General features: G+C 40.4%; 1 protein-coding gene across 1 annotated transcript in view; it reads left to right on the plus strand.

Moving 5' to 3' along the window:
• Nucleotides 1–24,201, plus strand: part of LOC124290952 (carboxypeptidase N subunit 2-like) — a gene marked incomplete at its 3' end in the record, with an annotated part of 97,656 nt that overhangs the window by 68,406 nt on the left and 5,049 nt on the right. Inside the window, exons 4-13 of the mRNA XM_046727798.1 lie at nt 5,354–5,425; nt 9,167–9,238; nt 11,732–11,809; nt 12,938–13,009; nt 14,194–14,265; nt 14,799–14,867; nt 15,494–15,565; nt 16,791–16,862; nt 18,483–18,646; nt 23,133–23,276. Coding sequence (XP_046583754.1) covers nt 5,354–5,425; nt 9,167–9,238; nt 11,732–11,809; nt 12,938–13,009; nt 14,194–14,265; nt 14,799–14,867; nt 15,494–15,565; nt 16,791–16,862; nt 18,483–18,646; nt 23,133–23,276 — 887 coding nt within the window. The remainder of the gene's footprint in view (nt 1–5,353; nt 5,426–9,166; nt 9,239–11,731; nt 11,810–12,937; nt 13,010–14,193; nt 14,266–14,798; nt 14,868–15,493; nt 15,566–16,790; nt 16,863–18,482; nt 18,647–23,132; nt 23,277–24,201) is intronic.

Raw genomic sequence — 24,201 nt, forward strand, 5'->3', positions numbered from 1 at the left:
ATTAATGGATGTCAACTTCTTGATGATACAGACGTTGGCGAGCATACATTCTACCCTTTAATGTGTATCACGTCTAAATGGCCTTCAAAGATTTGAATACTTTCAATATCATAGCCTGACAGTCGTGACATATTTTAGTCCGTGGGAATTCCGGATCATGTTAGTTCCCCAATTTAGACTTTTCTCACGACTGAGTGAGTGACCTAGTGGGCGAGTGTCATCAACGGCCTTGAACAATATTTCAGCGCCATCACGGCATGTCAGTTGGAAACCCGAGGAGATGTGTATATATTCATACTTGTAAAGTCTACTGGAGGAGACATACACAGAGATATATACCACTTCGATATAATATGTACCTGTGAAGATTCGGGTTAGAAATGGTCTTCAGGAACCCATGCTTGTCGTAAGAGGTGACTAACGGGATCGGGTGGTCAGGCTCGCTGACTTAGTTAACACATGTCATCGTCTCCCAACTGTGTAGATCGATGCTCATGCTGTTGATCACTGGATTGTCTGGTCCAAACACGATTTGAACAGACTGCTGTCATATAGCTGGAATATTGCTGAGTGCGGCGTAAAACAAAAATGTGTCGTTTTCCATGTTTGGCATGCCGGATTTTTGTATCGCATATCAGATTTGTCATTGACGCGGAGGTTTCGTGTGAGACATACCACTCATTCTCTTGCCTCACCGACTGACACGAACACTGTCTACAATATCTTTATTCATGCCAAAACGTCTTGACCCATACTCCTGGGATTAATACCATGTTTCATAACTATAGCCATATCCATGAATCAAAATATCATCATCAATCATAAATATCATATTAGCAACCGTCCACACCAGGGGACTCAGCTGTTTGGAGTGACTTAATGTCTTACAGCAGCATAAATGTTCAATAACTGTCGATATATCAAATTTACGACGTCCCTGTGAAATAGGGGAACCGAATGATGTGGTTTTCACGTTTGAAAGGCTTTGTTAACTTTTTAAAGTTAGTAGTGTCATTCTTTAGTTAATGTTGAAATTGAGTTGGTGATACCATTGCTATGTTGGTGTTACCATTGTGGAGGTGAGTGAGTGAGTATGGTTTTACGCCGCTTTTTAGCAATATTCCAGCAATATCAGGGAAATGGGTTTCACACATTGTACCCGTGTGGGGAATCGAACCCTGATCTTCAGCGTGGTGAGCGGACGCTCTAACCATTAGACTACCCCACTGAAGTGTCGATGTTAACCTTGCTGAGGTGTTATGAAATCAGTGTCGGTGTAATCCATGCTGAGTCAGGCTTTAGCATTTCTACGTCAATGTTAGCAGTACTGTTGGTGTTATGAAAGCTGATACGGTGTTATTGCTGTGTCAAGCTATCATTACTAAGTCAGACGTTATTAGACGGTGTTCTCATTGCTGTGGTGGTACACACACTGCTGACTTGCTGTAATATTTGTTGAGTCGGTGTTCTCATTGCTGTGGTGGTACACACATTACTGACTTGGTGTAATATTTGTTGAGTTGGTGTTCTCATCGCTGTGGGGGTACACACATTGTTGACTTGGTGTAATATTTGTTGAGTCGGTGTTCTCATTGCTGTTGTGGTACACACATTACTGACTTGGTGTCATATTTGTTGAGTCGGTGTTCTCATTGCTGTGGAGGTACTCACATTGCTGACTTGGTGTAATATTTGTTGAGTCGGTGTTCTCATTGCTGTGGAGGTACACACATTGTTGACTTGGAGTAATATTTGTTGAGTCGGTGTTCTCATTGCTGTGGAGGTACACGCACTGCTGACTTGCTGTAATATTTGTTGAGTCGGTGTTCTCATTGCTGTGGTGGTACACACACTGCTGACTTGCTGTAATATTTGTTGAGTCGGTGTTCTCATTGCTGTGGTGGTACACACATTGTTGACTTGGTGTAATATTTGTTGAGTCGGTGTTCTCATTGCTGTTGTGGTACACACATTACTGACTTGGTGTCATATTTGTTGAGTCGGTGTTCTCATTGCTGTGGAGGTACTCACATTGCTGACTTGGTGTAATATTTGTTGAGTCGGTGTTCTCATTGCTGTGGAGGTACACACATTGTTGACTTGGAGTAATATTTGTTGAGTCGGTGTTCTCATTGCTGTGGTGGTACACACCTGCTTGCTGTGGACTTGCTGACTTGCTGTAATATTTGTTGAGTCGGTGTTCTCATTGCTGTGGTGGTACACACACCGCTGACTTGCTGTAATATTTGTTGAGTCGGTGTTCTCATTGCTGTGGTGGTACACACATTGCTGACTTGGTGTAATATTTGTTGAGTCGGTGTTCTCATTGCTGTGGTGGTACACACATTGTTGACTTGGTGTAATATTTGTTGAGTCGGTGTTCTCATTGCTGTGGTGGTACACACATTGCTGACTTGGTGTAATATTTGTTGAGTCGGTGTTCTCATTGCTGTGGTGGTACACACATTGCTGACTTGGTGTAATATTTGTTGAGTCGGTGTTCTCATTGCTGTGGTGGTACACACATTGCTGACTTGTTGTAATATTTGTTGAGTCGGTGTTCTCATTGCTGTGGTGGTACACACATTGCTGACTTGGTGTAATATTTGTTGAGTCGGTGTTCTCATTGCTGTGGTGGTACACACACATTGCTGACTTGGTGTAATATTTGTTGAGTCGGTGTTCTCATTGCTGTGGTGGTACACACATTGCTGACTTGGTGTAATATTTGTTGAGTCGGTGTTCTCATTGCTGTGGTGGTACACACATTGCTGACTTGGTGTAATATTTGTTGAGTCGGTGTTCTCATTGCTGTGGTGGTACACACACTGCTGACTTGCTGTAATATTTGTTGAGTCGGTGTTCTCATTGCTGTGGAGGTGGTACACACATCTCATTGCTGTGGTGGTACACACATTACTGACTTGGTGTAATATTTGTTGAGTCGGTGTTCTCATTGCTGTGGAGGTACACACATTGCTGACTTGGTGTAATATTTGTTGAGTCGGTGTTCTCATTGCTGTGGAGGTACACACACTGCTGACTTTGCTGTAATATTTGTTGAGTCTGTGTTCTCATTGCTGTGGTGGTACACACATTGCTGACTTGGTGTAATATTTGTTGAGTCGGTGTTCTCATTGCTGTGGTGGTACACACATTGCTGACTTGGTGTAATATTTGTTGAGTCGGTGTTCTCATTGCTGTGGTGGTACACACATTGCTGACTTGGTGTAATATTTGTTGAGTCGGTGTTCTCATTGCTGTGGTGGTACACACATTGCTGACTTGGTGTAATATTTGTTGAGTCGGTGTTCTCATTGCTGTGGTGGTACACACATTGCTGACTTGGTGTAATATTTGTTGAGTCGGTGTTCTCATTGCTGTGGAGGTACACACATTGCTGACTTGGTGTAATATTTGTTGAGTCGGTGTTCTCATTGCTGTGGTGGTACACACACTGCTGACTTGTTGTAATATTTGTTGAGTCGGTGTTCTCATTGCTGTGGTGGTACACACATTGCTGACTTGGTGTAATATTTGTTGAGTCGGTGTTCTCATTGCTGTGGTGGTACACACATTGCTGACTTGGTGTAATATTTGTTGAGTCGGTGTTCTCATTGCTGTGGTGGTACACACACTGCTGACTTGCTGTAATATTTGTTGAGTCTGTGTTCTCATTGCTGTGGTGGTACACACATTGTTGACTTGGTGTAATATTTGTTGAGTCGGTGTTCTCATTGCTGTGGTGGTACACACATTGCTGACTTGGTGTAATATTTGTTGAGTCGGTGTTCTCATTGCTGTGGTGGTACACACATTGCTGACTTGGTGTAATATTTGTTGAGTCGGTGTTCTCATTGCTGTGGTGGTACACACATTGTTGACTTGGTGTAATATTTGTTGAGTCGGTGTTCTCATTGCTGTGGTGGTACACACATTGTTGACTTGGTGTAATATTTGTTGAGTCGGTGTTCTCATTGCTGTGGAGGTACACACACTGCTGACTTGCTGTAATATTTGTTGAGTCTGTGTTCTCATTGCTGTGGTGGTACACACATTGCTGACTTGGTGTAATATTTGTTGAGTCTGTGTTCTCATTGCTGTGGTGGTACACACATTGTTGACTTGGTGTAATATTTGTTGAGTCGGTGTTCTCATTGCTGTGGTGGTACACACATTGCTGACTTGGTGTAATATTTGTTGAGTCGGTGTTCTCATTGCTGTGGTGGTACACACATTGCTGACTTGGTGTAATATTTGTTGAGTCGGTGTTCTCATTGCTGTGGTGGTACTCACATTGCTGACTTGGTGTAATATTTGTTGAGTCGGTGTTCTCATTGCTGTGGAGGTACACACATTGCTGACTTGGAGTAATATCTGTTGAGTCGGTGTTCTCATTGCTGTGGTGGTACACACATTGCTGACTTGGTGTTATATTTGTTGAGTTGGTGTTCTCATTGCTGTGGTGGTACACACACCGCTGACTTGCTGTAATTTGTTGATTTGTTGAGTCGGTGTTCTCATTGCTGTGGTGGTACACACATTGCTGACTTGGTGTAATATTTGTTGAGTCGGTGTTCTCATTGCTGTGGTGGTACACACACTGCTGACTTGCTGTAATATTTGTTGAGTCGGTGTTCTCATTGCTGTGGTGGTACACACACTGCTGACTTGCTGTAATATTTGTTGAGTCGGTGTTCTCATTGCTGTGGTGGTACACACATTGTTGACTTGGTGTAATATTTGTTGAGTCGGTGTTCTCATTGCTGTGGTGGTACACACACTGCTGACTTGGTGTAATATTTGTTGAGTCGGTGTTCTTATTGCTGTGGTGGTACACACATTGTTGACTTGGTGTAATATTTGTTGAGTCGGTGTTATTATTGCTGACGTTGGTGAGGTTGTGCTGACATTGCTGTCAAGGGACTTCCTTTTGCTGTGTTGAGTTAACAGTGTCGACATTATGCGAACATTGATGATTTGGTGTTATCATGGTAAGGTCATATTTATTATTGCTTTGGAGGTGTTATCATTGCCCACTCGGTAACACTGATGATTATGTGTTATCATTGAGTCTTATTTATTTTTGGTCAGTCGGGTGTTATCATTGCGTGTTCGCGTGTTATCATTCCGAATCGTTTTCAGTGTAGATTCGGTGTTGTCATTCTTAATTTACGACTGACAAGACTAGACCTTTTGGTACAAAGATGTTCTTAAGATTGCGTTGTTAGTCTTGCCCACTTAGTGTTATCAATATTGAGATGGCGCTGATAGTTACCAACAACTCTTCAGTATCAACTGTCAATAGTACTTATAGAACAATCACACACATTATTTTTGGTTTTGTTTACAGAAATCTTTCCGGAAACAAACTGACAGTTCTTCTCCCCGATGACTTCCTCAACTTCACGAATCTGGACACGTTGTAAGTACCGGTGTAGATGTTGTATGGCAGGCCCTTCGGATCATGTCGCGTTGCCCAAAGTTATGGTTCCTTAACATAGACTAACGTCAGTCGTAACGCTCAGATCGCTTTGTGGAACTCTGCACATATCCATGGATCATCTGCGATTGGTTTAGATGTCTACAAGTTGTGTGCACGTGACTAACACATGACCCAAGCCGGAAACCATTTATTCATATATATATTTATTTATGTTAATGATAAGTGCTTCAGTGCGTTTTCAGTTAGATCCAATTAGTTTAAATATGTTAACAGTTCTTCACGGGTACATCTACCTTCTAAACATGTGTATTATAAATGGTGGGTATAGGTTAATTTGCCTCCTAACAATAACGTGTATCATATCACTAGGGAGTACTGGAGAAGGGAGACAACCTATCTGAATGGATCATGACGTCACTAAGTTCTTCCCGGGGTATTTCTTATTTTTCAACAGAACAGGACATTTTATTCCCTAAAAGAAACACCCACGGTGGTACACGGTGGTACATAATACCATAATATACAAATAAAAATACAATAGTTAAATAAATAAATTATTATCATTATTATAGTACAATTCGTCTACAATTTCAAAACATTTGACAATGCATTTAAAAATTAGTGAGGTTTTTCTAATGTTTTGTTTTCTTTATTGAAATATCCGTTTAAGTTTAAACAGATTAGATTTATTAAATAAATGTAGGTTACAGTATAAGCTGGGCGTAGGTCACGGGTGGAGAGTGGCCGGTGAACGTTTCGTTATATACGATATATTCCGGAACCGTCCTGCCCCATAGCCAGATTCTCAAATAAACGAAAAGTTAACTAGAAATGTGAATGACTAAACTATAACATGTGCAGGAGATGTTGTGGTGACCCTGACACGAGACTTTTCTGTAAGTCTGCCTGGGACAAGACTCAATTACGACTCTTAATGCGTCGCACATAGACATCCATACGCAAGTTCTTTCAGCAACAGGCTAATGACACAACTTCGTGTCTGCCTAACATTAGAGGGGACGCCAAATGTGACACAGATCGTCCACGTTCGGCGTTTTGATGAAAAACGTGGGCACTAAATGTCATGAGCAGGATGTCAATGGAGGAGATTTATGACAGCTAATGGAGGAGACTCTAGACAGCTTCTGGCCTCAGGGACCATCCGGTTTTGTATTCGAGGGAAGGAATAAGTACACACGTGGGCGAATTTTATCTCTACAGCATTTATGGGAACAGATTTAGTTTTCGTAAAAGTCAGGCATGCACGTGCACGCGCACTCTCCCACTCACACATATACGCACAGTCTGTTCCTCTATTTCACACGCGACCCGTGAGGATCCGGGTTAGAATTGTTCTTCATGCTTGTCGCAAGAAGTGACTAACGGATCGGGTGGTCAGGCTCGCTGACTTGGTTGACACATGTCATCGTATCCCAATTGCGTAGATCGATACTCATGCTGTTGATCACTGGATTGTCTGGTCAAGACTTGATTATTTACAGACTGCTGCCATATAGCTGGGATATTGCTGAGTATATTAAACAACAACCAACCAACCAATCAAACACACATCTTCGGAAGACGTGTCAATGTTAATGACACTACTGGAATAATTCAATTTATTGCGGGGGATGTTGAGCGAGTTAGTTTGTCCTGAAATTAAGACGCTAACTACAAACGTCAGCTGGTCTATCAGTAACACCATTCACAAACAACCGCCGCAAAGTGGAATGGCGTCAGTACCAATATAATTACTGCGGGAGAAACTAAAGTGCTATGCTCGACGCTCGTGGCTGGTTACATTGTTCGACCTATTTCACTTTCCAGAGAGTAAATAGGTGAAAGTCTACAACTATCGGCAGCTTAAGGACAAGGTGTGATTATGATCATGCTGGCCAAATGGAAAATTATTAATGTTACAATTAATACTGGTACAAAGTTTGGTTTGACATTTAATTGAATCTACTTAGTACAAAGTACGGCTACAAAACTGCAGGCAAAAGAAACTATAAACTTGAAGGAAGAATTTGATGAAAAAGATTCCAAAGGTTATCAAAACGTTAGTTAGCCCAAACAGTCGCCACAACACTGCAAGAGTTATGCCTAAACACGAAAATGACACCCTCATCAACTTAATAAATGACCATCGAATAACACGAATATCTGTATCTCGTTTGTTTCATTTGTAAGCGTTATCAAACATGTATACTTCCTTTTGCCCGGGAGTATGTGTGTAAAAAGCTGACATTTCCAAAGAAACATCTAAGGGCATATTCGTGATCCAAGATGAATTGCTTGCCATACGGTTGAATATGCTGTGTCTTTTTTTCAGTAGTTCTAAGAAACTCAGCTTGACTCATATATTTGTTAACGTTTTTAAAATATCTTTCTTCAAAATCTCAAAACTTGGACATTTTGTGTTGTTGTATTTTCACTTTACATGGATATTTAATGTTTTAATGAGCAATTTAGTCATCATTTATGTGAATGCTTCTGATGACTTCGAGAATAGGTTCTTCAGCTCATTTCTTCAGGTTTTTAAATTCTTTAGGTCAAAGGAACCCTAAATATGCCTTTCCATTAGTCCATGTGCTAGAAATGAGTGAGTGAGTTTAGTTTTAATCGAGTCTGGACCAGACAATCTAGTGATCAGCAGCATGAGCATCGATCTACGCATTTGGGATACGTTAACATGTGTCAGCCAAATCAGTGAGCCTGACCACCTGATCCCGTTAGTCGCCTTTTACGACAAGCATGGGTTACTGAAGATCATCAAGTCTAATCCGGATCTTCACGGGTCTCTGTGCTGGGAAACCTATGCTGATCGAAAAAGGCGATTTAATGGATTGTATACTCAGCCTCGATGACTTGACTGCATTTCATGGTATCCTAATTGCGTGGATTAATGCTCATACTGTCACTCTCTGGGTTGTCTGATTCGCTAGACAGCTATCCTACGGTTGAAATGTTTCCAAGGGCGACTTTAAGCAAACAATCAGTGGTGGTTTTAGCCGCAAGATCACTTAGGCAGTATCGATTCTGTATTTGTGATATTCATGATCTGAAATGGTGTTCAAAATGTGATCGCTAGGCAAATGAAAACAAAACGCGATATAATAAAGCATTAAGTCTCGACACTTTGAAAAGGTATTCTTTAATATATAGTTTGCCTGCTTCAAAAGCTATTTTCACTTCTCTAACCACAGACTGATATCCACTCCCAGATGACGCAAGTTGGCTGAATTATCATGAATTGTACATATCAGTCATTCCTACACTGATTGTGCGATCGTGGAAAGAAATGCAGAAAAAGCATCTTTAGAAAATCAGAAAAATTGCGTGGGTTTTTTTTTCAAATACAAATATCAATACACTAAAATTAATTGTTCTATTAAACATTTCTTTCGAATTTTTTACCAGAGTGATGTCCAAACATTTAACCCACGATTCAAACATACAAAGTATGAATCCTAAATATAACGAATGTTGTAAAACACAGTGTGTTTAAATGTTTGTGTTGTATCATGGTTATGTGTAGATCTCTTCGACTGTGAGCCGTCTGTGTTAATTATTATTTCTTAGGAAAACAAGTGACAATTTAAGACAAGTAGCATCAATGCAACTATCAACACAGGCCAAGAAAGTGCAAGTTGAAATGTGTCACGTCTTGGAATATGTCAAATATATACGGTTTTAACTGTCACCCTTTATGTATTTCAGAGACTTGAGCAATAACAGATTGGATAAAATATATTCCAATGCCTTTGCGGATTTACCAGCACTGCAAGAACTGTAAGTACATACAGCAATGTTTAATCTGTACACTTAAAAACACTTCGTTCTCAGAAATCCAGAAAGTCACTTTTACTACCTATGGCCTACTTCAGTCCTATTTCCCGTTTCTCATTTCCATTTGCCCGTTTCCCGCTTTGAAAGCGTCCAACTGTAACTTTATACAGTGTTACAGCCGGGTATGACAGAAATAATGATTAGTGTGTGTAACCTGTGATCGATAAATGAAATATCTTGAAGTAATAGGGGTTGCGTCCCCGAGGCGAGCTGGGATCCGATGATCAAGGGTTCGGATTTTCCTTGATTGGCAAATAATCTCTCAATTCCATACCCATAATAGCAGATTCCATCAAAGTAGTTACTGTCTAAGATCTACATTACTTTGAGATTTCCTCCAATATGAAGTCGACAGTCTGTTCTATGAGTAAAACGCTGCCACAGCGGTGATGACTGCAACTGATTTTTAGTCAGTAATATTTTGTACAGATTAAATAAATATATGTCATCGCTAACAATCAGGCTCAACGTAAAACGTAAAATAGCGGTGAAAATCATTGATATATATCATTGATAATGAGACACCTGGTGTTCGTGAAACAGGTGCGTATTCTGCCCTAACGGTAGAACCTGCTCAATCATTCATCATTACTACATCAATAAAAATCATGGTGAGACGCCTGTGTTGGTTCCGACAGGTACAATCAGATATTGGAGATACGTCAATCTGAATGTTCAAATCGGTTTCTCTGTAGTGATGAGTGAGTTGGGTTTTACGCCGCTTTTAGCAATATTCCAGCAATACTACGGCGGGGGACACCAGAAATGGGTTTCACACATTGTACCCACGTGGGGAATCGAACCCAGGTCTTCGCCGTGACGAGTGAACGCTTTAACCACTAGGCTACCCCACCGCCCCGGTTTCTATGTAATAAAATCATATTAACGAAGACAACGAAATGTTAACATAGACATGTTGACAGAGACATACATTAAGTTATGGGGTAGGGTGGAGATAGGGGTGGAAGGGTACGTGGTCTCTCTAGCAGGGTACAAGTAGATAGATACGCAAAGAATTTCACAATAGACCCTTATTTCTAAGATACGAATGAGCGAGTTGGGTTTTACGCCACTTTTAGCAAGTTTCCAGAAATATTTGGGCGGGAGGGTAACAGAAATAAGCCTCGCACGTTACCAATTTGAGAATCAAACCAAGTTCATCTAACCTTGGTGAAACTAACGATTAGGCTACCCACATCAAAACGTATTTGCTGGATTATATTGTATGATATATTATGAAAGAGGAAAATCTATACACACTTCAAGATATTAAACATAATGAAAGGAGAACTTGTCAAAATGGAAATAGTGTTCTCTAAAAGGAATACTCCGCCTGATTGGAAATACCACATAAAGAAACGTCTATGCCTGTAGGTAACGCGTTTTAATCTAAATGGATGTACAGCTGTTTTACAGTGATTCTAATGAGACCAGTGGTAATGCTATCATCTTAGCTCATTTTCTAAAAGCATTCCGGCCCACTCACGTTTGTCTTCGCCTATGAAACAAAATATATATCTCATTAAAACCACGACTTGAACCTATAATAAAACTAGTGTATATAGCATGAAAGGTGTATCGGTTCCGGCCGCAGAAACACTCACAAAAAAAGATTCATTTCGTTGTGAATCAGACACAATGGAGAGTCATTACTTAAGCACTCACATTTCAAAAGCACTGGCCACTGTTCGTCATGTAATGTGGGTGTTTTTTGTCGATATGCGAAACGTCATCTCTTAACCTATCGATATCTTGTCTGCAGTGCAACTCTTTTAAAGTTGTTTGACTTGGCTGCCCGAGGTCAGCGGGTAAACACCACGTGCGTTATACATGAACTAGTGTGATGTGTAAGTACAACACGGGCAACTTGGCTGAGGACCTGCTGACTTCTTGACAGTGCGCGAAACAGTTTGTAAATTTTGCTAGCCAGTCGGGCTAGCTATGCCTGAAAGTTACTAGCCCACAAAATAATTCACTGGCCCGATATTTGAATATGGAAACTAAGCAAAATATTATAAAAAGGTAAAAAGGTAAATACCATCATTTATCAGGCCATAATCTTGCATGATTTAAATGTATATAATAAGTTAAGTAGTCAGAGAGAGTGACATATGTAAAGAAAGACCCCATGAAAAATCACAAGCCAGTAGGGCCAGTGACTGTGGAGATTTACTGGCCCGACTGGATTTCTACTCGCCACGGGCTAGCGGGCCAGCGGCTAATTCCCACTCTGCTTCTTTAAAATGAATATTTTGTGTCAGATATATTGGAAAAAGGCTTCGAGTCAGGTTTAACTCATACACCCATTCATCCCGGGCCCCCCATCATTGCCCCCCTTCACAAATAATACAAAGTCATTAAAATCTTTCTCATATACTTTTTATGTTTCATTATCCGTTGAAAATGTGTTATGTAAAATATGCTTCTATTTTGCAGTGATTTGTCGAATAACCCGATCTCAAACCAACTTAGAAATCACAAAATATTCAATGGTCTTCACAATCTTGTGACACTGTGAGTATTGCTGGGCATATATATTTTCTCATAATTCTTTATCAGCATAAATAGTTTCTGCTGTTGGCTAACGCCGTAAACGGCAATATTTCAGCTAAATAGAGGCGGTCTGTAAATAATCGAGTCTGGACCAGACAATCCAGTGGTCAATCTACGATCTACGCAATTGGGATACGATGACATGTGTCAACCATGTCAGCGAGCCTGACCAACCGATCCCGTTAGTCGCTTCTTACGACACGCATAGGTTGCTGAAAACCAATTCTAAACGGATCTTCACGGGTTGACAGCAGTACAGGAGAGACAGCAGAGAACACGGGTGATTGAGTGAAGGGTGTTCTGGCTTCAAATCGTGGCATCTTTAATGTAAGGTAGATGAATCAGTGAGGGTTAATGTGAGCAACGGCTGAGACATCATCAACCATGCATCAGAGTGGGTGAGTGAGTTTAGTTTTACGCCGCACTCAGCAATTTTCCAGCTATATGGCGGCGGTCTGTAAATAATCGAGTCTGGACCAGACAATCCAGTGATCAACAGCATGAGCATCGATCTGCGCAATTGGGAACCGATGACATATGTCAACCCAGTCAGCGAGCCTGACCACCCGATCCTGTTAGTCGCCTCTTTCGACAAGCACGGGTTACTGAAGGTTCATTCTAACCCGAACCTTCACGGGTCACCATGCATCAGATGAATGATGGATTTCCCATTTACTGACCAGTTGAAGCATTATTTAAACATTGCTCATCACTGATTCAGAATTATTTGCCAACATGAATAGTTTCTGATAGTGAAGAGGGAGCACAACCATCTAAGCACATGTGCTTAAGTGAAATCATGATAACACCCATGCTTTAAAGCTGATCGTGTATGTTTTTTACGTACATAAATAATTCACGTATAGAGATTTGGGCTTTTTTATGTCATCTGTTTCCATTTTCTCGAGTCCATGACATATGCTGAAACACAATACGACCAACTGCCCACGTCATTGTTACAGTCGTCTTTGGATTTCGTTTGTTTTTGTTCTGGGATTAAAATTGAAATGTGGTAGCCTACATTCCTAAACGTAAGAACTGTGTGTTTGTTATACCATGTTCTCATTGTATTCTCAATGTATTCTTCAGGAAACTAAGAAACTGCTCCTTGTCTTCAGTCCACGAGAGGGCGTTTTCACAGCTGCACAATCTTGAATATTTGTAAGTATACTTGTTTAGTTGTCTAAGAGTGGACAAATAAAACACCTTGCGTAATAACGTTGTTCTTGTTCACGTTTGTGATTAACACCTCCTTTGTGTTTAATTGGTTATCCATCCATCCCCGTTTGAAACAGTAAATTAACCAGAAACCCGTACGTAGAATTAAGTGTTAACCCACCAAACATCACAGAAATATTATAGATTTATCACATATATTCTGAAACATTATAGATTTATCACATATATTCTGAAATGAACTTAGGTTACAAATCAATATAAATTTATGCCAGGCAATTAAAATGGCAGTTCGATTACAGTGGCAGTACAAATTAAATGTCAGTACAAATTCCTTGGCAAATTTTTTTTAAAACATGTTTACGTTCTAGTGTACACAGAACGTTTACGTTCACGAAACTGGCGTGAAACAGATTAAAACCCTGACAGATTCTTTACGAAACAAAAATTACACAGCAGTTACTGTCGTTATACTAAACGGATGTCTGACGTGAAGATGGTTATAGCAACAAAGACAGCAATAACGATATGCACTCAGAAGCAACATTGGTCAGGCTTCCAAAGTAGACAAGCCTGGAATCCATGGTTAAGAGTGATCTTTAGGCGGTTGCTGGTGTTGATGTACCGTGAAATGAGAGACGCATTCGATGGCCCTCTACATATACTATGAATCTGCCTTGGAACATATTGCACCTTTCTGGGCCTGACTATATTGGATTATTCCTTCTGTTCCAGAAGTTTCAAGGCGAGTCTTGACTCCCAGTCTAACGTAATCACAAGCACGCCATTGCCCTTTACCGAATCTTAACACAAACAGACCTATTATGAAGTACAATTACAACACTGTTGAATAACACTGACACATAATTTATTTATACATTCACGTTCACGTTCAGTGTAAACACAAAGCTTACGTTACTGAAACTGGCGTGAAACATCAAACCCGCAAGAGACTCTTTAAAAAAATACCCAACAGCTAATGTCGATGGTAAACGAACGTCTGACGTGAAGATTACTGCGTGTTCACTCACAAAACATACCCAGATTCATGTAAATGGACAACTGGTGTTGCTTAAATACATAAAGAGACGGACGTCTGACACACTGACATTAACCGACCGTCCAACTCGATCAGTCAGTCCATCAATCTTTACGGATTTTTTTTCCAGGGATTTGGAGCAGAATGCTTTCCAGGCACTTCCAGTGATGGCACTTAGCAAGATTCCTAAACTCAGAGGCCTGTAAGTAGGATGTCAACTCGTTTTTAACATCATGGATAAGTCGAGCTGAGTGTTTGAGAAATGTTGTCATCTTGGGCTTTTCACTGCATCAATACAAATTGGATAATGCTGTTTTTGGGTCATGGCGATATGACCATGTCATCCATCCGAAGTTTACTAACACTCTCACCATACGGGGATTATAGTCTGTTTCAACGTTATTGCTGGAATGTTGCTAAAACGCCGTGATATTGCTGGAATGTTGCTAAAACGCCGTGATATTGCTGGAATATTGCTAAAACACCGTGATATTGCTGGAATATTGCTAAAGCGGCGTGATATTGCTGGAATATTGGTAAAACGGCGTGACACCATACTCACTCAATGGTGCCAAATTATAACAATGATGCGTTCTTGAAGATATTTAAGATCATCATTTCTACTACTTACTAATGTTACGCAGAGAGTTATAATGTTGTTGCATACTACAAATGTACTTGTAATGATTTTCGATGGTGTGTTTGATTGCTGTTACCTGTCTGTTTCTTCCACAGATACGCTCGATACAATGGCATCCGGGAGTTGCATGCCACCACCGCCAGCCTCCGAAATCTTGCCTATCTGTAAGCATATCAATAGTTGTTGTATACTTTACTTGTATTCTTCATTTAAACGAAACTGAAGAACGATTCTTTTTTAGGTGAAGTGTGATTTACGTTGTGATGGTTACACTGACGTAGCGTGTGTACGTGCGTGCGTGTGTGTGTGCGTCTGCTTGTTCTAGTCAAGATTATTTCTTGGTTTAATAGAGCTAACCCTCTGAGATACCATGACACACTATAACATTATACCCCACTAAGACATATTATACTGACTCCGGGTGAACGGTCTTTGGTTATCCCTGAACGCCAGGCTTCAGGCAGGGCGACAACAAGTACCATATGTTACTACCTTTTGTATGACTCGGGCTGGGAATCGAACCACCCACCTTCCACTCTCCCAGCAAACGCTCCGTCCACTACGTCACGGAGGCGGTCACATTGATTCCGAATTCCTTAGGCATGCATATGTATTTTAATCAAGATTGTAACAACGCTGAATGTCAAAGTGTTATGTATTTCTTATAACTGAAACATGAAACGTGGTATCTCGGTGTGTGACCTACTCAGGTTCATTTGAAAAAAGGAAAGTTCAAAGCGTACATTCGATAACTAACTTTGTCCTTACCAGCGTGTATTTTTGCTTACAGCTATTTATCTCACAACAACATATCAAAAATTCATCCATCAGCGTTAGGTGGTCTGGAGAAACTCAGAGAAATGTAAGTCAAACTATCTACTTCACTGATTATTGTTTAACAACTGGAAGCATATTCATATATATACTCTACCTAGCTGGTTTAATATACTACCCATCAAAAGTTTAGACTCACTTAAAGCACTCACTATATGTAATGCATATATGTGTGGTTACACGAAGATGAATTTCTCCATTAACTTTGGGGAACCAACTGCGAACTTTATGCAGATGAATTTCACGAAGATCATGCGTTAAATATCGTGCATGTGAACAGCTGTGTTGTTGTGTAAAATGTTGTTAAAAATTCGCCAATTTTCACTCAGTTTTATCATTTTTTTAACCCATGACAATAACCTTTTCAACGTTACGATTTTGTTTTACAATACATCAGTTCATGTGTAAACAGTACCTTTAGTATGGAAAATTTTGCAAAATCTAGTTTAGAAGAGTTGACTTAAGTAAGTGGCTACATTTACACTAGTGAGTCTAAACTTTTGATGGGGAGTATAGTATGAAGTCGAGCAAAGACATTTTTTAAAATTTACCCCAAAGTAAGATTTGTTACCTGGATTCGTTTTTCCAGTGTGTATATCCGTACTATTATTATGTCCTTGACATTTACCCCGCCCCAGTCGCCTTTAGACAAATGCTTAGTTCCTGAATATATATAATTTTGACAGTAACAAATAATCCCATTTAAATAGAAAAGGAGCCCCAGTGAGATGGGAGATTCAGAAATCTAGATCTAGTTTTGCTTCATTTAGGGCTTTAGCATTGCAGGAAGGGCTAGAATGCAGGGAGAATAGTGTGGTTCGGGGACTGTGAGACGTCTATCTCTGGCCATTTTGCTAAATGGCAGGTCATGATATTTTTAAAAGTGACGGCACAAAAACAACATGTCCATGAGTACAAGACATGTCTGTTAAAAGCAGTGTCCATTGTACGATTCAGACGTGTTCATAAATCACCATCCAAGAGTGATGGCACCATGTTTTTTTACGAAAACATGAACGTATTTTGCCCCATCGATGGCACCATCACAAACACATGCAAAGCAAGTCAATTGTTCAAGATCCTTATCGGTTAGAATATACATTATAACAATGCAATCTTTGTATGCTTTGTGTTATATTTTACTGTATGATATGATAGGGGATAAGCAGTTCCCTGTATATCGAACCCTATATCATGATATAACACTTTACTATATCATATATATCATACTATATACTGCACTTTCATTGCAGTTATATAGAAGGGAACAAGCTCAAGACTCTCCCCCATCAACTTCAGATGACATTCCACTACCTGGACAAAGTGTAAGTTCAATTAAATGAAGGGGTTTAGGGGAGAGTTAGGGGGTAGCGTTTACAGCTAGAATCGTACAAGCCAGTGTTTGATAGCATGAACAGCAATCCACGCAATCAAGGTACCATGTCTCACAGGATCATTAAAGACACAGGTCAGTGAGTGTCAAACATGATTGTTAATGATTTTTCGTGTCGTTACCATCCAGTCATCTTTGAGTCAAAGGTACACATAACCTGTAAGGAAGGCTATGCTGGTATTTGATGGCCCGGCACTGTTTCAGTGCTCATTGTTTCAGTCACCGGTTTGCATGTTCACTTGTTGTTTGTTTGTAGACTACCGTGACATGTTGATGATTGATAGGTCTAGATTATAGCTATCGATCAGTCCGGTCAGATAGATTTATATTTCACTACAATCCTATTAAAATATATAATACTTTTTCTCTGATACGATATCACTCGAACCCTCACGTCAAATGAATCAGAGGTCAACTTTCTACATCGGGTGTATTTTTTATCTCAATTCAGAAAATCGATATTTACAAACGAAATCCCAGTCACAACAAAAATATACCATAAATGCTGCTCACTTGCTGATGTTCATGCCTTGAAGCTATAAAACGACACTGTATTCAAAATATCAACATTGATAATCACACGGCCTTTATTATTGATAATCAGAACTGACTGGTTAATTTCGTTTTCGAAATCCGGAATATGATACGCTGGTCTGAATGCTTATCTCAGTCGAAGAGAGAATCCAGAGACCTTGATACTGAACTGTAGCATAAGTTTGCCTCGCCTGGTTGTCAAACCTACACACAAACATATATTGTGTCTTAGCCAATATTTAGATGGAGAAAAGTCCCACACTGTTCCCGACTGGAAGGTACACCTGGATACATCCTGATGTAGGGCGGTGGGGTAGCCAAGTGGTTAAAGCCTTCACTCGTCACGCCGAAGACTTGGGTTCGATTTTCTACATAGGTACATTGTGTGAAGCCCGTTCCTGGTGTCCCCCGCCGTGATATTGCTGTAATATTACTAAAAGCGGCGTAAAACTAAACTCGCTCACCCACTTCCTGGTGTAACGTTGACATCGGCCACAATGAGACAGGTTTCTTCTTTCATCACCGAAACCGGCTTTTCAAGTCAATAGTTATTCACAACAAGGCTTTGGACATAGCCTTCATCAGGATGAGTTAATCACCGTTTAAAATTCCCGCCAGCCCGACCGTCCGGAACGGTTTATTTTCGTCTCGGACGGTCAAATTTTAAAAGTAGCCTATCCAGTGGTCAATAATATCAGACAGTTTCTCTTGTCATCAGTTTGAACTATTAAAGTACATAAGATTGGACAGTTCATGTTACAATAACCAGTTTCAGTTTACCTAAACTCGGTTCATTGCCTGTTAGTGCTATGTAGTTCATTGTGATTGGAGCTTGCGCGAGCTGGAAATGGCAGTCGCAGTTTTTTAATTGTTGAAAACCGGACAGGCAAGTTTGTATCCGGACTGGTGACTTTTTTTAAGTTACCAGTCCGGCTGTCTAGCTTGGAATTTTGGGAGTTTTAGACACTGAGTTAAAATGAGTTTCGGATCAAGCAGGATCGTTATTTTCTGTTTCCAGAAACCTCCTCGACAACCCCTGGCAGTGTGACTGTAGGTTGACCTGGCTGAGGAACTGGTATGTTAACAAGTCCTCCAGTTATTCAAGCCCGGTCTGCGAGTGGCCAGCTCACATTGCCATACGAGACATTCATCCACGGGATATGCGGTGTCCATTAAATAACGGTAACGACTTGATCTCGGTCCATGATGACTTCATTATTTACAGAAAAATGTTAGGAGCTGGGATCTTTGCCTGTTGATATCATTAAGACTGAGCTCCAACGCATCAATTTTCCGCTTTGACACTAAAACTATATATAGATGTGTTTCTATTTCTACTTTGGACACATTTACTAAAGCACAAAAGAGACTATACACTTAAAAGTTGAATCTGACCAAAATGACAAACATTATCAAAACATTTCAGGGATGAAGAACACTACATCACGATGTAAACACAGCTATAATACAAGATATGTGTCAGTCCACGTAGGCACGTACCTTGTTCCTCTTCATCGTACCAACTTCTAAAATGCTCATATGTTACAGAAACTATAAAATTCGTTTAAAATACATCATTATCGAAAAAACATTGCGTGTATGTTTCACTTGCAACAACGATGAAACATGGGTATATAATCTCTTTATTAGAGATTATTTATTCACGGTAGTTTATGAGGGGCACAAAACAGTCTTCTTGGTTTGTTTAACAACAGCTAAGGGACCATTCATAATTGTGGGGGGTGATGATTTTGTTCTGGGAAGATAGGCAGGCATCAATTTTGTAAGCATGTACCAGGGGGTGGTTATTGTTTTGTACTAGACATAGGATGGGGACAGGGGTCACTTACCTTCTACATAAATTGGGGGCGTTTAGGGTAATTTACATTGTTACCCCCTCTAGCCATAAATTATGAACGGTCCCTAAAGCAATTTCTATTCGCACAAGATTTCCATTTGCCTGATTACAAATTTCATCAAAAGGAAAATAGCCTTTACTACCCTTAGCAACGTGCGTAATCTGCAGGAGTTTTACCGCTATGGTTTAAGCAGGTGAATATGGGGAGATGATATCATTTGTTATATAGATGTAATCAATTTCCTTCCGTGACTGAAGCTGTTACTACGCTGCTTGAAATAGCGCAAGGGAATTAGCGACACCCAGGGTGATTAGTTCGTCAACTCTGTAAGCGTTATGTTTCGGCGGCACGTGATGGGGAATTTCTGAAGGAACCAGGGATGCTGATATCATTTGTACGCGTAATGCTACTTATAGTAAACACTGCTTTTCCGAAATCCCCGTAATTAGCAAAAATCTCTTTACCGGGGAAAAAGTATTACCGTCTTTAAAATAAAATATTTTTAAAATTAATGCATTTTTGTGGCCCCGGGCTGTAAATACTTGCATGTTTGGCAAAACGCGTTCTACCGGAAGAGCATGGCATGTTTACCTCTTTCGAAACATCTGCTGTCAATACTGACTTTCAAGGTCCATTTGTGTGATTTTCACAGCTATTTAGACCTGTCAACCTAATGGAATCTGTTTCTCTAGAATAGTCAAGATTAGGTATTCTTTTACACGGACGTTTTACATTTTTTTATTTTGATACCCTGTAATATTGAAGGAACTTTCACGGCTATTTAAGACTTTCAGCGGCGGTGGGGTAGCCTGGTGGTTAAAGCGTTGCTTCGTCACGCTTAAGACCCGGGTTCGATTCCCGACATGGGTACAATGTGTGAGGACCATTTCTGGTGTCCCCCCGCCGTGATATTGCTGAAATATTTGCTTAAGGCGGCGTACGACCATATTAACTAACTAAGACTTTGACTTTATGTGTGTTCATTAGAGTGTTCCGACGTCTACTCAAATGAACTGGCATAAAGTTTAAGTCATATCTTATAAGTTTTTTTAAACCCCTATGCTACCCCTTGAGGAATGTATTAAACTATTCCATGCAGTACGTGTGACGTTACACCGACAGCCATACAACAACCAACAGTATCGGCGAATAAAATAGTTCTTCAAAACAGGAGGTTACATAAGCGTATGCTAAACTTGCTCCACATTCGACATCACTCAGGAACACTGTCTAGTTTACAGGGTACTAAACCGCATGGCGTTCCTGGAATTCGAATTGTTCGAATAACTGAGGTTTTACTTTAAGTTATTTCAACATCAACTAACTTAAAGAGCTAACTGTCAAATACAATTACAAGAAACTTATTAGGCAAGTACCAATTCGTTAAAGACTTACATACATATGTAAATAAAAAGCAACAAAAACATTTTATAATCAAAAAAGGAATTCATTCTGAAATACGAGTCCATTGTATGATTCCGTTATCAGAGTGATGTTATTATGAACCACTTTTAGATTGAGATGACAAACAAGGCAATATAAGTACATCACCTATATTAGAGACGTCGCTCAATTCGAAGGCGGCATTCAAAGACGGCGCTAATAGAACAGATATTGAGGAATGACATACGTCTTTGTGATGGGACAGACAATTACGACTTTCATCGATAGTCGAGAGAAGCGGGACTCATTCATGTCCGCCCTCAATGTCAATGGCTAGATGTCATGTGTGATGTCGTTTTCCGATGAATATGTATGACATGTCAATGGCCATTACTCACAATGGGACGAATATCGGGAGACCGTGTTCAGAGTATTAGTTTGGCCTTAATCTTGTGAATGGTGGCTTGATCGACCAGTATCACTGTTGTACCGAACTCACGGTTGTCTCGAGAAGTAAAAGCTAGGTTCCTGCGCATTCCTTATTAAATTACGATTATGTGGTTGTGCGAACCTCGGATAAACCGAAGTATTTATGTAGGACCCCAACTTCGACACAACGGGGACAGAGGGTAGCCTAAAGGTTAAAGCGGAAGTTAAAGCCGAAGTTCTGGTGTCGATTCCCCACATGGGTACAATGCGTGAAGTACATTTCTGGTGTTCCTTGATACTGAAATGATATTGCTAAAAGTGGCGTAAATATATACTTACGTGTTCGACAGAAAGGTGTTGGACTGTATTTTGCAAAGACAGCCTTCGAACACCAACGTCACATCATTTCCACACGAACTTACTGTCTATTACATCAACATCTACCATTAAGTCCAATTTTTCAATAGAAAATGTAATTCACACTAAATAAATGTTGTTGTTAGATGCATATTGTGAAATCACATCTTGACGTACCTTTACATTAACTTTAAAGTAACATGAACTGTTTTATCCTGTACCCAATATATTTTCACTTAAAAATAAATGTGTCGTCAGTACAATTTCAATCAACAAAAATGCTGCTTGTCTCATTTTCATAGAGAATAATTTCAGTGATATACAATCAGAAATTTCTCTGTCACGTTTTTTAGGATTTTGGTGACTTTTTCAATTACAATTATCTATTGTGTGGGTATTGAGTCTGATAATGATAGGAATAAATTCAATTTTCTCTCAAACTATAAAAGTCTTATATCTGACATTCTGCAACACGCACCACACATTCGCATTCACATATTTTTTCGAGCTCAGTTGGGAATTAACTCTGCGACAGGCGAGCTGAGGCCATCATGACAAGGATGCATCAAAGAACAAAACATGTCAATTATACTGGTGCGAAGATGTGGTGAATTAATTCCTTTTCCCTGTCATTGACATGTGGGATCAAACCTTCACGGTGGATCAGTCAGTGGTGGAACGTCCTCATGTTGTCATGTCAGTTCGTCCATCAGAATACCACGGTGGTTAGGACAGTTCATGTTGCTATCTGGTCTCCATGAAGAACCGAATAAATAATATCTGTATTTATATTGTTTTACAGAACGACGGGATGTCATTTTAACTTATTACTTTCACTTTTCGCCTTCACGATAGTGCAGCGAACCAAATTTTCCATTGAGTTGCTGTGTCTGTCAACGTTTGCGTGACAAATACATTCTCGTTATGACAATTATATCACGTATAACGGCAGTCGTGACAAGTACAACAAAGCACACACACACACACACACACACACACACACACACACACACACACACACACACACACACACACACACACACACACACACACACACACACTAGTTGTCATTATTATATTAATGTATCACTGAAAGGTAGTGATAACAACAGGTGTTGTCGAAAGGGTTAAGCATGTTCTGCCAGACTGGTAGCGCCTGCCATTCACACAGACAATGTTAATCATGCGCTCAGGTACAACGATTCTGCAATCCCCCTGGAACAGAAAACGCCGTTCTTTGATACTTCTAATTATGTCTCCAGTGAAGATCACGGCTAGAATTGATCTTCAGCAACCCATGCTTGTCGTAAGAGGCGACTGACAGAATCGAGTGGTCAGGCCCGCAGACATGGTTGGCACATGTCATCGGTTCCTAATTGCGTCGGTCTATGCTCATGCTGTTGATCACAGGATTGTCTGACTCAATTATTTACAGACCGCCGCCAAATAGCTGGAATATAGCTGAGTGTGGTGATAAACAAACAAAACAAAAGCAAATTGAAAACTTTGGGGAACTGGTTTTTGTTAGTCTGCCAGACTAAAAGCTCCAATTCCTGATGCATATACATGTATATGCATCGCCCAACCGTTTGAGTCCCCTAGAAACTTGTAACTCTAACCTGGCCATATTTATCTTGCAGTCTCCCTACACGTGGCATGCCACGTGACCGCCTGGGCAGGAGGGGATGCGTGTCCACTGTGTCCAGCATTCAGCAGAGTGGACAAAGGAAATTCCTGTGCTTGCCTTCCTGGATACACACAAAACCACACCGACGTCTGTAGTCGTACGTACATCATATTAAACAATATACCTACTGAAGGTACGCCCTGAATAGACTCGTGAAGATCCGGGTAAGAATTGATCTTCAGTGACCCATGAGTGCCATAAGAGGCGACTAACGGGATCGGGTGGTCAGGCTCGCTGACTTGGTTGACACATGTCATTGTATCCCAGTTCTGTAGATAGATGCTCATGATGGTGATCACTGGATTGTCTGGTCCAGATTCGATTATTTACAGATCACCGCCATAGAGCTGGAATATTGCTTGGTGTGGTGTTAAACAACAAGCAAACCAAACCAAAACGCACTGAATATGTTACTCGTAGTGGCAACCATATCCAGTAGTTTATACTTACTTTACATGTCAGTGACGTCAATCACTCAAACATGTGTAGTCGTACATAGTCTTCTATGGAATCCTGGAAGGGACATTGTCGCGTTGTCGCATTGTTGCGTTGTCACCCTCTCAAATACAAGCAAAATGAAGCAAAATTAAACAAAACGCGACACGCGACATCGCGACAATGCGACAAATGGGCGAAATGTCGCGTTGTCGCGATGTCGCGTGTCGCGTTTTGGTGTATTTTGACTCACTTTACTTGTTTTTGAGAGGGCGACAATGCGACATAGCGACAATTCTCTTCTCAGATTCCATAGTCTTCATATCAATCACAGTACCTCTGACACAAAGACCCGTGAACATCCGGGTTTGAATTGGTCTTCACTAAGCCATGCTTCTCGTAAGAGGCTACTAACGGGATCAGGTGGTCGGGCTAGCTGACTTGGTTGACACATGTCATCGTATCCCAGTTGCGCAGATCAATGCTCATGCCAGTCATAGTATTGTCCAGATTATGTATAGACCGCCACCAAAAAACCGGAATATTGCTGAGAGCGGTGTGAAACAACGACCAAACAAATATCAATC

This window comes from Haliotis rubra, unplaced genomic scaffold (assembly GCF_003918875.1).
Source record: "Haliotis rubra isolate DU_JTF1 unplaced genomic scaffold, ASM391887v1 Scf479, whole genome shotgun sequence".
Taxonomy (NCBI): Eukaryota; Metazoa; Mollusca; class Gastropoda; order Lepetellida; family Haliotidae; genus Haliotis; species Haliotis rubra.